Below are 16,480 nucleotides of genomic sequence, written 5' to 3'. Positions count from 1 at the left end.
TTCTACAATAGGTGAAAATGTCAGAGAAAAACTTGTACAAGCTGGAGTTGTGAAAGTTTCTCAAGGATCATCACAAGCAGCTGAATCTGTTTCTAGGTAAGGTCTTAAATAACTGGGAAGAGGGGCAAACACAAACCAGAAACAACAGTATTAGTTTAGATTTAGTTACAGCAGTCATAGCAGAAATAACAGAAGCTGATTTTAGGCTTAGTTACAGCAGTCATACCAGAAACAACAGTAGCTGTGTTTAGGCTTAGTTACAGCAGTCATACCAGAAACAACCGTAGCTGTTTTAGGCTTAGTTACAGCAGTCATACCAGAAACAACAGTAGCTGTGTTTAGGCTATATTACAGCAGTCATAGCAGAAATAACAGAAGCTGATTTTAGGCTTAGTTACAGCAGTCATACCAGAAACAACAATAGCTGGGTTTAGGCTTAGTTACAGCAGTCATACCAGAAACAACAGTAGCTGTTTTTAGGCTATATTACAGCAGTCATAGCAGAAATAACAGAAGCTGATTTTAGGCTTAGTTACAGCTGTCATACCAGAAACAACAATAGCTGTTTTAGGCTATATTACAGCAGTCATAGCAGAAATAACAGAAGCTGCTTTTAGGCTTAGTTACAGCTGTCATACCAGAAACAACAATAGCTGTTTTTAGGCTTAGTTACAGCAGTCATAGCTGTGTTTAGGCTTAGTTACAGCAGTCATAGCAGAAATAACAGAAGCTGATTTTAGGCTTAGTTACAGCAGTCATACCAGAAACAACAATAGCTGTGTTTAGGCTTAGTTACAGCAGTCATACCAGAAACAACAATAGCTGTGTTTAGGCTTAGTTACAGCAGTCATACCAGAAACAACAGTAGCTGTTTTTAGGCTATATTACAGCAGTCATACCAGAAATAACAGAAGCTGATTAAGGCTTAGGTACAGCAGTCATACCAGAAACAACAGTAGCTGTTTTAGGCTTAGTTACAGCAGTCATACCAGAAACAACAGTAGCTGTGTTTAGGCTATATTACAGCAGTCATACCAGAAATAACAGAAGCTGCTTTTAGGCTTAGTTACAGCAGTCATACCAGAAACAACAGTAGCTGTTTTTAGGCTATGTTACAGCATCCATACCAGAAACAACAGTAGCTGTTTTTAGGCTTTGTTACAGCAGCCATACCAGAAACAACAGAAGCTGTTTTTAGGCTTAGTTACAGCCGTCATACCAGAAACAATGGTAGCTGTTTAAGGCTTAGTTACAGCAGTCATAGCAGAAACAACAGAAGCTGTTTTTAGGCTTAGTTACAGCAGCCATACCAGAAACAACAGAAGCTGTTTTTAGGCTTAGTTACAGCCGTCATACCAGAAACAATGGTAGCTGTTTAAGGCTTAGTTACAGCAGTCATAGCAGAAACAACAGAAGCTGTTTTTAGGCTTAGTTACAGCAGCCATACCAGAAACAACAAAAGCTGTTTTAGGCTTAGTTACAGCAGTCATACCAGAAACAACAGTTGCTGTTTTTAGGTTATGTTACAGCAGCCATACCAGAAACAACAGTAGCTGTTTTTAGGCTTTGTTACAGCATCCATACCAGAAACAACAGAAGCTGTTTTTAGGCTTAGTTACAGCATCCATACCAGAAATAACAGAAGCTGTGTTTAGGCTATGTTACAGCAGTCATAGCAGAAACAACAGTAGCTGTGTTTAGGCTATATTACAGCAGTCGTACCAGAAACAATAGTAGCTGTTTTAGGCTTAGTTACAGCAGTCATAGCAGAAACAACAGAAGCTGTTTTTAGGCTTAGTTACAGCAGCCATACCAGAAACAACAAAAGCTGTTTTAGGCTTAGTTACAGCAGTCATACCAGAAACAACAGTTGCTGTTTTTAGGTTATGTTACAGCAGCCATACCAGAAACAACAGTAGCTGTTTTTAGGCTTTGTTACAGCATCCATACCAGAAACAACAGAAGCTGTGTTTAGGCTTAGTTACAGCATCCATACCAGAAATAACAGAAGCTGTGTTTAGGCTATGTTACAGCAGTCATAGCAGAAACAACAGTAGCTGTGTTTAGGCTATATTACAGCAGTCGTACCAGAAACAATAGTAGCTGTTTTAGGCTTAGTTACAGCAGTCATACCAGAAACAACCGTAGCTGTTTTAGGCTTAGTTACAGCAGTCATACCAGAAACAACCGTAGCTGTTTTAGGCTTAGTTACAGCAGTCATACCAGAAACAACAGTAGCTATGTTTAGGCTATGTTACAGCAGTCATAGCAGAAACAACAGAAGCTGTTTTTAGGCTTAGTTACAGCAGTCATACCAGAAACAACAGTAGCTGTTTCTAGGTAAGATAAAGGCATAAACAATAAGTCTCCCACTTGGTTTAGCAGACTTGGACTTGATTGTACGACATTGTATCACTTGCACATTTAATGTATTGCTAAAAGCCTTTCAATGTCCTATCCCCCATGTTTGCTTAGCCTTCCTAAATGACTTCCCCTCGGGGAGGGGAACATAGTATTTTTCCAACATTTATTGTTGTCTATAGTAATTACCAAGCAACAAGCCTTTAGATACAATCCTAGATCTATTCTTGTTTAGTGTTCAGTATTCATTGTCTGACAGTAAGCCCATCCCTGACATAGGATAACTCTGTAGGCCTGGGATACAGGTTTTACTATCTTACCAGAAAAGTGTACATCATTTTCTGTTCATATGATAAATTAAAAGTGAAGGAATGTTAATTGATTGAGGGTCATCAGAAATGTTTAGTGAAGTTCATGTAGGATCAGTTATAAAGTAGTTTTGTTCCAATACATTGACTTATCAATAACGATTTTTCTTTTTTCAGCCCAATTCTTTACAGTTCACTTCCCCTGAATGAAAAAGTCAAAGTAAGTAGACCAAAAGTAACGACCACAAATTTATTTTAAATAGTATACTTAGCAATTACCCTGTAGGAAATAAAAAATCATATGTATAGCAATTTCTATTGGTTTCCATAAACTTCCATGTTCAAACTCTCAGGACTGGTTCATTTAATTCACCTCTCTAGAAATAGTTAACAGTGCCTGAAAATGGAAATAAAGAAAAGCATGTATTTTTGAACAATGAATATGATTAATAAAAAATGTTTGATTATGTAAGCCATATTGTAACTGTCTTGTCTTATCGGGATTTTCATGCTTCCACATTTTTAGTTCCACCATTCCAGATTGTCTCTCTTCTATACTTGTAGGTGCTGACAATGGATGTGTCAAGTCCTGGTGAAATCTGGGTTCAGGAAGGGAATATTAAAAAAGTAGAACATGGATTAGCAATCACAGACGATCTCAATAAAAAAGTAACTGTAAACTTCCTGACACGTGTAGAGTATCATATAACCAGAACACATGATTGAAATGCAGATCCTAATTCTCACTGCTTTACTCTCCACGTATTTAGAATCTAACAACATTCCATAAAGTGTCATTTGCTGATGAATTTTTGCATTAGCCAATCAAATTACTGATTACATGATCGTGAAAATGAATGTATAAGGCGTAACAGCTTGCATAATGCTATTTATGCATTAAGTCATTTTGTCCCAACATGTCAACTAAAGCTGGAGAATGCAGATCCCTTTTCTCCTATGGGTAATGGATTGGTATATGACTTATAATCAGTTTGATCTACAAGTTGTGACACAATGCAGCAGATGCTATTGTCTATTGGACCATTCACCTTATATGAAGTATACAGGGTGCAATGGTCACCAAGCAAGGATCTGCATTTTAATCAGGTTGATAACAAGAAGAAATGTACTTCTATAATATTTGTCTCTCAAATATGATCATGATATTTATATGAAACTTTGGCATCATTCACAATAAATTTTGTAATCATTGTGTCATTTATACATAATCATCTTTCATTGTATACCTTAACATCATTCATTGTGTACTTTGTCATTATTCTTTGTGTACTTTGTAATCAATCTTAGTTTTTTCAGTCTTCATTTATTATGTATGTTGTCATCATTTACCGTGTACTTGTCATCATTAGGTTATCACAAGTGTACTTAATTATCAGTCATTTAGGAACGTCATTATTTTATATTGTACTATGCGATCACCATATCATCACATGTATACTTTGTCATCATTCATTGTGTAATTTGTCATCATTCATTGTGTTCTATGTCATCAGTAGTATATTTTGTCGTCATGTTATCATTCAAAGTTACACTTGATCATCAGAACATAGTTGGAAGAGGTCTCAATTTGTATCTGTATAGGTAAATGAACAGAAACTGAACCCTGTCACAGAGGTGAAGCCGGGTGAAATGTATGCGGCTTACAGCGCAAAGGATATCGGCTGGTATCGTGCTCGTGTGGATTCCCTTAGAGATGATGGAACTGTCAATGTTACCTATGTAGAATTTGGCAACAAGGAGAATGTCTCGCTGTCACAAATGAAAGAACTGGACTCGGCATTAAAGTCTGAACCTCTAACTGTAAGATATGTTTCAGTTTATTGAGAGTGTGATAAATATATTCTTTCTAACATTTCTTAACTGATGTTTAAAAAAAATGGATTGTTTTAACATTTCATAACCAAAATTTTGATACTTTATTTCTAACATTTCTTATCAAAGTGTTTGATGAAATGATAATTTTCTGATTTCTCAATGAATAGCTTGACAACATTACATATTCTCTCATTTTTCAATGACTAAAATATCATTGGTTTTACATGAGATGTTTATTTTTGTTAATGCCTAAGTACTTTTAATCTACCAATTCATACTCCATTGAATCAATAAATGTTAAAATCAGTGCTTTTGAATTACTGGATTATTATCTGCGAAATCAGCCATTCATGAAGTAGTATTCTTTTGAAAAAAACTAAATGAAAGCAAGATCAACACAAATATTGAATGTTGTTCCCTTCTTTAGTTGCTGTTTAATTAGATTTTCTCTAAGTTGATTATTTTCTGTATTGATAGGGAGTACATTTGGTGTTGCATGGTATTGCACCCCTTCCAGGAGAAACAACATGGAGTGATGATGCTATAACTACACTCAAGGAATTAGTGTTGTTGTCTGATGTGTCCAAAATCTCTTACATTGCTGAGGCTGTGGGTCGCAATGTCTCCTCTACCCTGGTCAGGATGACCGATAACGAAGGTATGATTTACATTAAAAATTCTAGACAGACTTTTGTCTCTGAGGTCTTTGCCTTTATAACAAGCAATTTAATGGATAATTTACCCTGGCTGGGAATATTAATGATCTTGATTAATTAATTACTTATTGACTGTAAAATATGTAAACCTTATTTCTGACCCCTTTTCCATGACCCAATTGGAGAACTGAACCATGGTTGCCAAGGTGAAAGATGGATTCTTTATCTCCATGCCTTCTGACCACCCTGTCTCGTGTCCAAGTTGGGTGTAAAACATCCATCTGATGCCTCATTTATTATTACTTCAGAATAATTGTAGAATATTTTACAGTATAACTGGATATGAATGCAGCTATTTCAATGCATGAAGTTTGATTGGCCCATCATCATCGCCTTGCGTCAGTGGTCTGTGGTCCGTTCGTCCGTAAACTTTTTTTTTCCTGGAGAAATCCTGAATGGATCTTTCTCAAATCGCATATGTAGGTTCCCCTTGGTCCCTAGTTGTGCCCGTTTGATTTTGGGACTGACTGGCAGCCATTTTATTTCTTTTTGTTATGAGCAAAAACAGAGAAGAGAAGGGAAAAGATCCAACTTTCAAAGAACTAATAAATATCAAATGATGATGGGTGTCAAGATCCCTCTGGGATCACTTGAATGTTGTGTAGAACATTGTAGGACAGTATTCTAACTCCATGTAAGAATCAGCTAACAACATGTTTGTTTCTTTACAGGCTGTGATATCGCTGATAAACTGGTAGAAGTTGGTGTTGTCAGAACAAATGTTGCTTCTACCTCTACAAAAACTGCTGCATCTCCAAAACAAAGTGATGCATCCAAAACAGAATTGAAAAAGTAAAATGCACTTTTTGAAACAAATCTCTTCAAATTAATATGGCAAATACAAACATCTATATTAAAAGAGGAAATAAATGATGTCAGTCGAAGAAGAATGTTTAATTGTATATCAACATTGTCTCACAAAATATTTATATGTTTACAGAATATCTATAATGGCCAAAAGCCTCGGTAGTGTAGCTGATAAACTCGCTCCTAATGATGTAGTTGCCATCATGATTACCGATGCCGTCTCTCCTGTCAACTTTGTGATACAACTCAACCAAGAAAGTCTAATACGACCGTTTGCTGCCTTTAGTTCAAATATCAATACAGCTATGCAAGATGTTCAAATTGGCTACAAGTAAGTTATCAACAGAAAATACTATTTTTTGTGAATTATTTGTTGTTCTTTAAAACAGTGGTTCCCATTTATTATGATATCAGACATGTTACATGCGATATACAAGCACTAGACAAATCACACAGAGATAGACTTTATCAATGAAAAATACTTTTAGCACTTCACTGTCCAAGCACTAAATCTAACAAAGTGCCTGATCACAGTCCTTCAGTAAACAAGATCAAAAATTTGTTTCTCTCAGAATTGTGGGGATCAGATTTTGCTGAAAATTTGTACTGGTTTGATGGTTTCCTTTTTTTATCATTACTTAAGATGCATACAACCAAGCTAAATGTTTTCCTGTTTGTTAAACGTAAATAAGTCATCGCTACAGGATGGTGACACTTCTTAAGAAGCAAACATTTAATTGCATTATTAAACTGGTAATTAATCGCTAGAGACAAAGTGTTGAGTGTATGATGGACCGATATGAGCTTATGCCATGGTCTGGCGTCTGTTGTCCATCATCTGCCCGTTGTTTGTTGTCGGTGTCAACTTTTTCCTTTGAAAACCAATGGACCGAATGTTTTGATATTTGGGTGGTATGTTCCTAGGATAAAGCCAGACAAAATTTGCGAGAATAAAATACCTTGATGTATATTCAAGGTCACAGGAGTCAAATTTGTTAATACCTTTAAATTACTTTTTCATGAACTAAAATGCCTAGAGGCTTGATATTTAGGTGGTATATATATACAACAGGTGAGTGCTGCAGGCCCATTGAGTTTCTTGTTATAAGAATTGATTTGTAGACAAATGGCTTTCCTCTTGCTTTACAATTGAAAGGATTTTAACTCAAACAAAATTTTGACTCCATTAAATTTGTGTCATCTGAACTTAAAATTACAAAGATATAGAGGAAAAAATTCGGTACTTGGTAATTATTTGAGTCAAACCGAATTTCAAGACAAGTTGTAACTGTATACCAATAATTGTAATAAATTTAAGGGAAAATTGAATATCATCATAATAAGTGGGTTCCACTGTATTTTATTAGATGTTGGAAACCATTATCGATAGGGAAGACTTGACCAGTTGACCAGACTCCTCCCTGCAAAAAAACCCAACAAATATCATCTTCCGCCTATATAAATAAGTGGGTTTTAACATTACACCATTATATGTATAATGTGCCTGTTTGATGTGTGAACTGATCAGAAAAACAAAATGACTGACAGACAGCCACCTGCAATTTTCAACTTTGAAATTTTGTTATCGCTATTTCTTCAGATGTGCTGCATAGATCCTTCTCTCTCCTTGGTCTCTAGTTGTACCTGTTTGATTTTGTGAATTGTTCAGAAAAAACAAATGGCTGCCAGGTGAACATCTTGATTTTGGCTGTTAAAGATTCAGTTGCTACTTCTGCAAAGGAATGTTCAAATTTTTTATCATTGAGAGCAAAAACAGAAGGGAAAATATTAAACTTTTAAAGAACAAATAACATCATACAATAATGGGTGCCAACATTCCTCTGGGATCTCTTGTGTAGTGAAAGTTGCAAATATATTGAGGCTTTCAAGTTTCTGGTCTTTCAGAAAGCATAGCTGTAGTCTAGACATTACCACCTTAATTAGTGTCCTGATCTCATCATTAGATCTGTTTGATTGCTAATTAAAATTCTGGTGTTTGATGTGTATAAAATCATTTCATCAGTACTTATTAAAAGGCATGTATTTTGTAGTATATATTTTCATGTAGTATGTATCAGATACTGATATTAGATATTTTATCTTAATGGCGCTGCCATTGTCAAAATACACTTGCCACGTATGTTATGTTTGAAAATATAGATAACTCTTTAAATAAGTAATTATATACTATGTTGTAAAGAACAAGTTTATTTATGAAATTTTAAAAAAAATTCTATTATATCTGTTGAAGGTTGGAATATATTTTCATGCAGAGCAATTAATTTGGCATATGTCAGACAAAATTCAGCATAACATTAAATTCAGGTAAACATAGATTGATCAACAAATTGTCAGTGTTTTGATATTCCAAATTTTTATACGAAGTTGCAGAAAAAAAGAAAACATGGTCAGTGTCTTCATTTTGGCTAAGGACAAAGAAAGAGTGGCTTGCCACTTTTTATCTTTCTTAACCCCCCCCCTAAATACAGCTTAAATTTCAGGACACGCACAATGTATTCTCTTTACTCTTTACATTGTAAGTTGTGAGGATCTTGGTAAAACACATTTGCATATGGTAGTTGTCATCGCAGACACAATATCAAAAGAATATATGAAAGAATGTTAATATGTTTGAAATTTGCACCCAAAAGTAATGGACTGATGTTTGATTTTATCAAAAGCACTCTTGTAAAAGGCATTTTTGAAAAGCTTGTTCTTAAGTTGAAGCAGTGGTATGTCTCTCAACATTTCTGATGTTGAACATTGGATATAAATTAAGTCATTGTTTTGGTTTTTGCAGGCCCAAGCAGGTTGGTGAGCTGATACTAGGTTTGTATGAGGGAAGTTGGTACAGAGCTGAGGTCATCAGCCTCACTGACAAGGAGGCAGAAGTTTGCTTCATTGATTTTGGCAATAGTGAGAGGAAAGAATTCTCAGAGTTATCAGCAGCCATCGAAGTCTGTGGTTCATTGCCAGCCCAGTCTGTTAAATGTTGTTTACATGGAGTTACTGCCCCAGATGTTTGGCCTCAGGAAGTCCTTCAGAGTTTTGCAGAATTGAAAGAAAGTCCACTAGAAGCAGAATTCAAATGTATGGTGAAAGATATAGCCATGATTGATATAATGGTTGGTGATGAGGGGATTTCGGCTGCAGCAGTCATCAATCAGGTACTAGAAAACATAAAATCTGGGACTGAACCACAAGTCTCTACAGTACCCACTTCAGTTCAGACAGCAAATCATGAAGTTGGGTCGAGTCCAGTGTCAGACACTAGGCCTATTATGGCTTCTGATGTTTCCATGGAAACACTACCATTTACAATTGAAGAAGCGGTTGTTTCATCCATTGTAGACTTCGAGTCTTTTTACATTCAACTTCTGAAATCTGAGAGTGAAATTGCAGAAGTACAGCAAAATATGTCCGTTTATTGTGATACAGCATGTCCTTACACTCCAGTTGAAGGTGAGCTGATTTGTGCTAAGTTTTCAGCAGATAAACAGTGGTATCGTGCTAAGGTGATAGACGTACTGGGTGAAGATCAGTTCACTACGCAGTTTGTTGATTACGGTAACTGTGATGAGGTTAACAAAGACAGTATCAGGAAACCGATTCCCTCCCTTAAGTCTCTACCCTGTCAGAGTATTCATTGCAAACTTCAGGATGTTACCAATGAAGGCCAGTCTCAAGACACGCTACAGGACTTTGCTCAACTGGTCAGTGGCTGTAAAGTCCAGGTAGAGGCAAAGCAAATTGACAATGGTGTGTACTCTGTACTCCTTACCACTGCTGAGGGAGTGGACATCAATAACAGGTTTCAGGTGGAAAGAGCCTCAAGTCACCAACTCTCTCCCCATCCTCACGAACCGAGGACAAGCAACATTAAACTCTCTGAGATAACAAGGTTTGAACCCAAGGAGAGAAACTTTGAAGTGATAATAACATATGTTGTAACTCCTGAAGAGTTCTATTGCCAGCTAACGAATCAAGAAAGTAAGTACAGTATAAGAAAAATGTTTTATCTATCCACTTGTGTAACAGACGATATTGGCAAGACTGGTAGAAGGGCAATAGGGGTTGGGTGTTATAGGGATATTAACAGAACTAAACAGTAGTCATGAAAGAAAATAATTGATTATTAATTTTTTATTTATTCTGTCTGTGGCTTCAAGTACAGAGCAGTAATTACCAGATCTTTTGGTCAGGTGAGCCTTAATGCATATAAGCAGTTTTATTTTTCGGGTCACATGGTGACCTAGTTATTGCAATCACCTTTTGTGTAGAATCAAATATTCTGCTGATTAGTAGGGCTAATAAATGCCAAATGCACTCAGATTGTAAAAATTCTTCTTCTCAACACCCATTTATGGTAGAATCAAATATTCCTCATGGATGGAAAGGTCAGAAGCTGCTTGACAAAAATGAAGAATTGAATGACCTAAGTGTCGTTTCCTCCTGAACTTTTTCTATATTTGAATTTCTTTTAATTCAGACATAATATGAGTTGACATCTGTGTTTCCTGTGCAATGTAGTTAAGTTATTCAAATTCAGGACCAAGATTGTTTCTATGTTGCATGAACAAAGACATCATTTACAGAACACAACTGACTTTGGGGGCCCTTGGGCCCTAGTTTTGCCTTATATATTTTCGGACAGATTAGGAAAAGAGAAAAAGGGCTATTGGTTATTGCTGTTTTTTGGAAAGCACTCAATAAATCTTTCTCAAATTTTAAATGTAGACTCCCCATTGTCCCTAGATGTGCTCTTTCAATTTCAGAACTGGTCTGAGGAACAATATGGTTGATAGGCATCCATCTTGGAATTGACGTTTTAAAGATTATTATCACTATTTCTGGGAGGAATTTTCTTCTTTCATTTGATTAAGAGCAAAAACAAAGAAAACATCCAACTTTCAAAGAACAAGTAAAAGATAAAACAATGGTGGATTCTTAGATCCTTCTGGGATCTCATTTAAGAGAATTTTCTGTTTTGAAAAATTCTTTGATAGTTTGAAGAAACTTGTTTATCATATACTCCTTGGATTATTTTATACAGCTTTTATTGTCTCCTCCTCCTCTCTTGTATGAGAGTGTAGAATGGTTCAAGCACTTCATTTTATCTGGTTGCAGAATATTTTTCTGTTCTGGGAGAAAATTTGTTGCCATGCTTTATAGTTCTCTCTACACATTTCATTTTATACGGGAACCAAGTTGAACTTGATTTTTACTACAATTCTCCTAATTTGAAATGAATTCACATTAAAATAATAATATTGTTTTTGACTTGTAGGCATTCAAGCCTTGTCACTGTTGCAGCAGAATATTATGTTACATTGTGCAATGGAGAATACCAACCCAGAATTTAGACCAGAAGTTGGAGAGCTCTGTTGTGCTCGGTTTACTGGTAAGATACTCTACTTGATTTTAATAACTAACTCATTATTTTTGCTCTCAAAATGATAAATATGTTGACACTGATCGTTTGATGTTAAGATCTAGAAAATAATAGAATAGAGTTTGAATTTATTAATTCTAGAATCTATTTTAGAAAAATAATCATTCATGTATTTCTGATAAATTGTAGACCTGTCATGGTACAGAGCTGTTGTCATGAAGATTTTCCAGGACGACACCCTGCTTGTTCATTTTATTGATTTTGGAAACTCAGAGATTGTAGCAAGAGAAACAGTGCGACCAATTTCACCAGAGTATACTGAGCTTCCAATAACAGCTTTCAAATGTTCCCTACATGGTAAGTTTTCAGTGTCTTACATACAGCCTTCATTGTAATAGGAATATTTTACCTTATCAAATTCATAATTTAAAATTTAAAATATCAAAACAGCTTGACTTAGTTTTGTTAGAATATCAGTTATCACTTTGGTGTTCGCTCACCTGGTCTGATTGAGGAAGCTATGTTGTGTAAAACAAATTCTCAAAAGTATGCTGTACTTGGTTTCAAAACCTTTTGAAATTGAGAAAGGCCTTGAAAATAAGCCTGTCTCAACAATAGGACATGAAATCATTTTCTAAAAAGGAAAGTTTGGTTTTTCTTCAAAATTTACATTAATGGTGCTATAGTACAATGATGTGAATTATTTGTATTGTTTGACAGGAGTGATGCCAATAGGCAAAACATGGTCTAAAGAGGCTTCAGATAAGCTTTGGACTTACTCTGGTCCCAGACTTATGATTGAGATCTTTGACAAGGTTGGCGATTTGCATATTGTGGATTTGAGTGCGGAGGACAGTAAAGTTTCCGATAACCTGGTTGATTCTGGATTTGCCAATAGGGCTCAGGCAGAGGGTAAGTCAAGTGTGAAATTAAGTTTAAAACATGCTGGTTTTTGTATATAAGTGAGCTTATTCGAAGGCATGGCATCCAACGCCCATCTGTATAGCATCAATTTTATCCTTGTGATAAAAGATCTACTGCTGAGTAATTAAATAAGATATATCTCAGATGTTGGCTCAGTCATAGCATGCTGGGATTACTCAAAGCTTGTAGTATAGAAAAACATTAAAGGAACATTGTTGTTTTAAAGTTATAGAAGCGAAGTTGTTATACGCTCTGGCAATATAGAAAAATTAAAGGATTGTATTTTTTGAAAGTGGTTATTACCTTTACATTAATACAGCATTTTAAATCAAAAGATAACCAAAAGTTTGTAAATTACAAGATGTATCAACTTTGACCAGAAGTACCAAGAAGATTAATCTCACCAGTAAATTTAGATATTGGCATTCACAGTCAAGTTAATGTAGTTTACAGACACAAATGAAACGGCTGACAATGTCAGTTCACTGATTTACTGGAAGATATTACCCATAGAATAGATAAAATTTGAGTTAGTACACAAACAGAAAACAAAATGAACAGGTTCGTGAGTGAGAAAAAAGTTTATTTAACATGAGTAAAGCTGTTGAAAAGGTAACAGGATGGCAAATGGAGCCAGCCCACTTCAGGCGAATGACACTAATTGACTGTGCTTCAGTAAGGCAGCGATACATAAAGATTTTATACCCCAAATTGTACTCACTACCTTTCAGGCATGAACACTGCAATTTACGTTTGTAACCACTTGTTATAATGGTATTATGTATATGTATGTCTATCATAATTTACCCAAACTTTTCATTACATGACACACATGGTTTTATGGTGGGGAATCCTCTTGTTATGCTTTGTCTGTTATGTAATATGATTTCTAAATGAAACAGATGAAGAAAGTATTAAATATTGGAGTACTGATGAATAAAGACAGTGGTCAGACATTGTGTGCTTAGTTTATCACTGTCAGGCACTTGTATCTGAATAATCCATATTTTAGACATATAATTTGAAATATGATAACATAGCACACTTCTGACATTGAAGGAAGGAATGCCCCGTTTAGCATATAATTCTTTTTATATATTCTAAAAGACTTTCCTTCATATCTTGAGCATTGTTGTGAAAATCAGGCCAATTAGACCTATTTATCACCAAATTATATTTATGAAAATGTTATCAACCCTATTGGTTGAAGCTAAATAAGTCTGATACTGATGTTAAAGAATGTATGGTGTTGATTTTTTTGCTTTTCCTATTCCTAAGCCTTTATAACAGCTGGTTTAGATCATGTGGGTGATTAATCAACCTACATAAGAGAGAGGGGTCCCAGTATATTTATCACTTAACCAATAAATCTGTTGGTTTGGAGAATTCTGATTAACTGTTAGGAATATTGGGTAATCGCCAGGACTGTAACAATGCACTTCAGGTACAATATATCCATCACGATACACATCCTTCAGTTTGATTTTTTTTTTTTTACCTGAAATACACTAGTTTTAGGTAATGTTTGATATACTGTGGACTTTATCAGGAACATACTGGTACAAAGTAATTACATAGCAATAATGTAATATTGTAACAAGACACAAGCATGATTCGGAAAGTAAACATGATGCATATTGTAGTAAATCATTTCACCACAGGTGATCTATTTTTAGTTGTTTGAATGAGTGTGACACATTGATATAAATCACTTCACCACAGGTGATCTATTTTTAGTTGTTTGAATGAGTGTGACACTGATATAAATCACTTCACCACAGGTGATCTATTTTTAGTTGTTTTAATGAGTGTGACACTTTGATATAAATCACTTCACCACAGGTGATCTATTTTTAGTTGTTTTAATGATTGTGACACTTTGATATAAATCATTTCACCCAGGTGATCTCCTATAGGAAGTCATTTTGATTACTGTGATGCTTTATTTGATCACCTTTACTCCTTTCTTTTTCAGCAGCTGATGAGGCAGCCAGCATTCAAGAGCAAATTGCTGCACTTCAGGCCCAACTGCTTGCTATAAAGAAAAAGGAAGGTTAGAGGTAAATAACTGGCTTAAAGCATCATGCTTACTTTGGAAAAAAATAAACATACGTGGTAAATGAAGGGAGAGGAACAGTCACCAAACTGTTAAATATCAAAGTTCTGCTGGACCTGCAGTAAGAGATAATTTCAGCAAGACATCGGATGTTTGTCGAGATGGAGACAATTTCAGCAAGAAATCGGATGTTGGTCGAGATGGAGATAATTTCAGCAAGACTGATGTTTGTTGAGATGGACACAATTTCAGAAGGAAATCTGATGTTTCTCGAGATGGACACAATTTTAAAAGGAAATCTGATGTTTGTGGGTCAAAGATCTGGTCTTAAATATGTTATCCATTATGTGTATTTAAAAGGTGAACATACTGATGTCAGTTTCATAGGTTTATAACAGTGCGCTTATCTACCCCTCATCATTTTTCCTTCTCCTGTGTCCACCCCTTGGTGCATTTTTAAGATAAAATCACCTTGTGATTTTCACCACTTGATGTATTTTAAAGACAAAATCACCTTGTGTTGAATTCATATACCAATACTTATCAATCCTAGTTTGTATATATATAAAAAAAATTTGAATAAACACATCAATTGAAAGGTAAAATGAACATATTTTTTACATATTTTTACCCTAAATACATACATTTGGCTATAAGTTAGGGCCCTCTCATTTCTTTGGTAAGGCTGAATTTTGTTTGCTATATTTAACAAAAAATGTTCCTTAAAATCCCAAAAGGATATATTTGTAATGGTTTTTAAGGTATCGAAGAAAACCATACACAGTTGATAGAAATTTACAGAACTCAAAGTATTGTATCATTTTAAAAAGACATGCTTAAAATGCATTGCGAAAGTCTAGCAAACAATTTTACTTGTAACTGTCTCTTGTTACAAGGTCAAGAAGATTAACCAATAAATTCTGTTGGGTATCAAGATATCAGTATCAGATATAGCCACTTTTTGTCCTACATGGTCCAACATAGCTCAATTGAGTTTATTTCTTGGCCTTCAAACACAGATCCTGCCATCTGTCAGACTAATTGAAAAGCTACTGTTACCAAACCAGTGGACTCTTTGCCATGAACTAACATTCCATATCTGGCGATTGTGTGCCCATTGCAGTCTTCTTTAACACAAACATTGACATTCCACTGTATGCAGTAGTTAATGGGGCTTGCCTTGGTTTGGTTCAGACCTTGCATTAAGTGAGAAATAACAGAACAGGTGACATTAAGACAGCTAATTACCCGTTTGTTATACCAGTAATAGGGGTACACCAGTTTAAATCGGGCTTTTTGTTAAGTTGTTTGTATTGCTAAGTGGCATACAGTACCAAACACAAAAGTGAGATTTTGTAAGGAGTATGACAATGATTTTATAAAACGAAAAATTGGTTTTGATTTCAATTTTCATACTGAAATTGGTGGTCTATAACTTATGGCCAAGAGTAAATAAGGTGAATATACCTACTGTAAAGAATATGTTCTGAAGAGATCAAGAATATCTCCTACATGCTAAAAATAAACAATGATGAGAATATCTACTGTAAAGAATATGTTCTAAAGGGTTATAGAATATCTCCTTCATGCTAAAAATAAACAAGAGTGAATAAAAGTATATTCAAAGAGTAGAAAATAGAAACATTTAGCACTCAATACTTTATTCCTGTATTCATTACTGACAGTGGATTAAAATTTGAAACTGAAGGAATGGTCTTCTTTCAATTTCTCATCCCCTGTGACTTCTCCCCCACCCCTCCTCAAATTAAGTATCAAGAAGGGGTATATGAAGGTTTAGAAAATTAAAATAACTGTAAAAAGTATGCCATGCTAAAAGAGTACTGAAGGAAAACGGGGAGAATATATATATATACACATTTAACAGGAATATAGCTACTAAGGTACTAAGTGGGAAAAACTGTTTTCTGATTTTTTCCTGCATATTACTCTTGTTATGGTATCTGTCAAGCTGTATCTTTTTGTATTGGCAAAGAATCAAAGGTATTTTTATATTGTACATGCAACATGTGGTGGTAAATATTAAATAAAAAATTGTGGCATTTCATTCTGTTTTGTTTGA

General features: G+C 35.0%; 1 protein-coding gene across 1 annotated transcript in view; it reads left to right on the top strand.

Moving 5' to 3' along the window:
• LOC132544027 (maternal protein tudor-like) overlaps positions 1-14,980 on the top strand; it is a 36,787-nt gene extending 21,807 nt beyond the window's left edge. Inside the window, exons 17-28 of the mRNA XM_060207587.1 lie at positions 12-96; positions 2,847-2,889; positions 3,234-3,338; positions 4,272-4,490; positions 4,983-5,163; positions 5,893-6,013; positions 6,162-6,359; positions 8,829-10,018; positions 11,316-11,429; positions 11,610-11,777; positions 12,141-12,332; positions 14,320-14,980. Coding sequence (XP_060063570.1) covers positions 12-96; positions 2,847-2,889; positions 3,234-3,338; positions 4,272-4,490; positions 4,983-5,163; positions 5,893-6,013; positions 6,162-6,359; positions 8,829-10,018; positions 11,316-11,429; positions 11,610-11,777; positions 12,141-12,332; positions 14,320-14,402 — 2,699 coding nt within the window. The 3' untranslated portion in view covers positions 14,403-14,980. The remainder of the gene's footprint in view (positions 1-11; positions 97-2,846; positions 2,890-3,233; positions 3,339-4,271; positions 4,491-4,982; positions 5,164-5,892; positions 6,014-6,161; positions 6,360-8,828; positions 10,019-11,315; positions 11,430-11,609; positions 11,778-12,140; positions 12,333-14,319) is intronic.
• Positions 14,981-16,480: the final 1,500 nt, after the last annotated feature.

This window comes from Ylistrum balloti, unplaced genomic scaffold (assembly GCF_031769215.1).
Source record: "Ylistrum balloti isolate Yb309-2 unplaced genomic scaffold, AGI_CSIRO_Ybal_v1 Utg369778, whole genome shotgun sequence".
In the NCBI taxonomy this organism is placed as follows: domain Eukaryota; kingdom Metazoa; phylum Mollusca; class Bivalvia; order Pectinida; family Pectinidae; genus Ylistrum; species Ylistrum balloti.
Note: the sequence above shows the minus strand (reverse complement) of the source record. Positions and strands in the feature narration are given on the sequence as shown.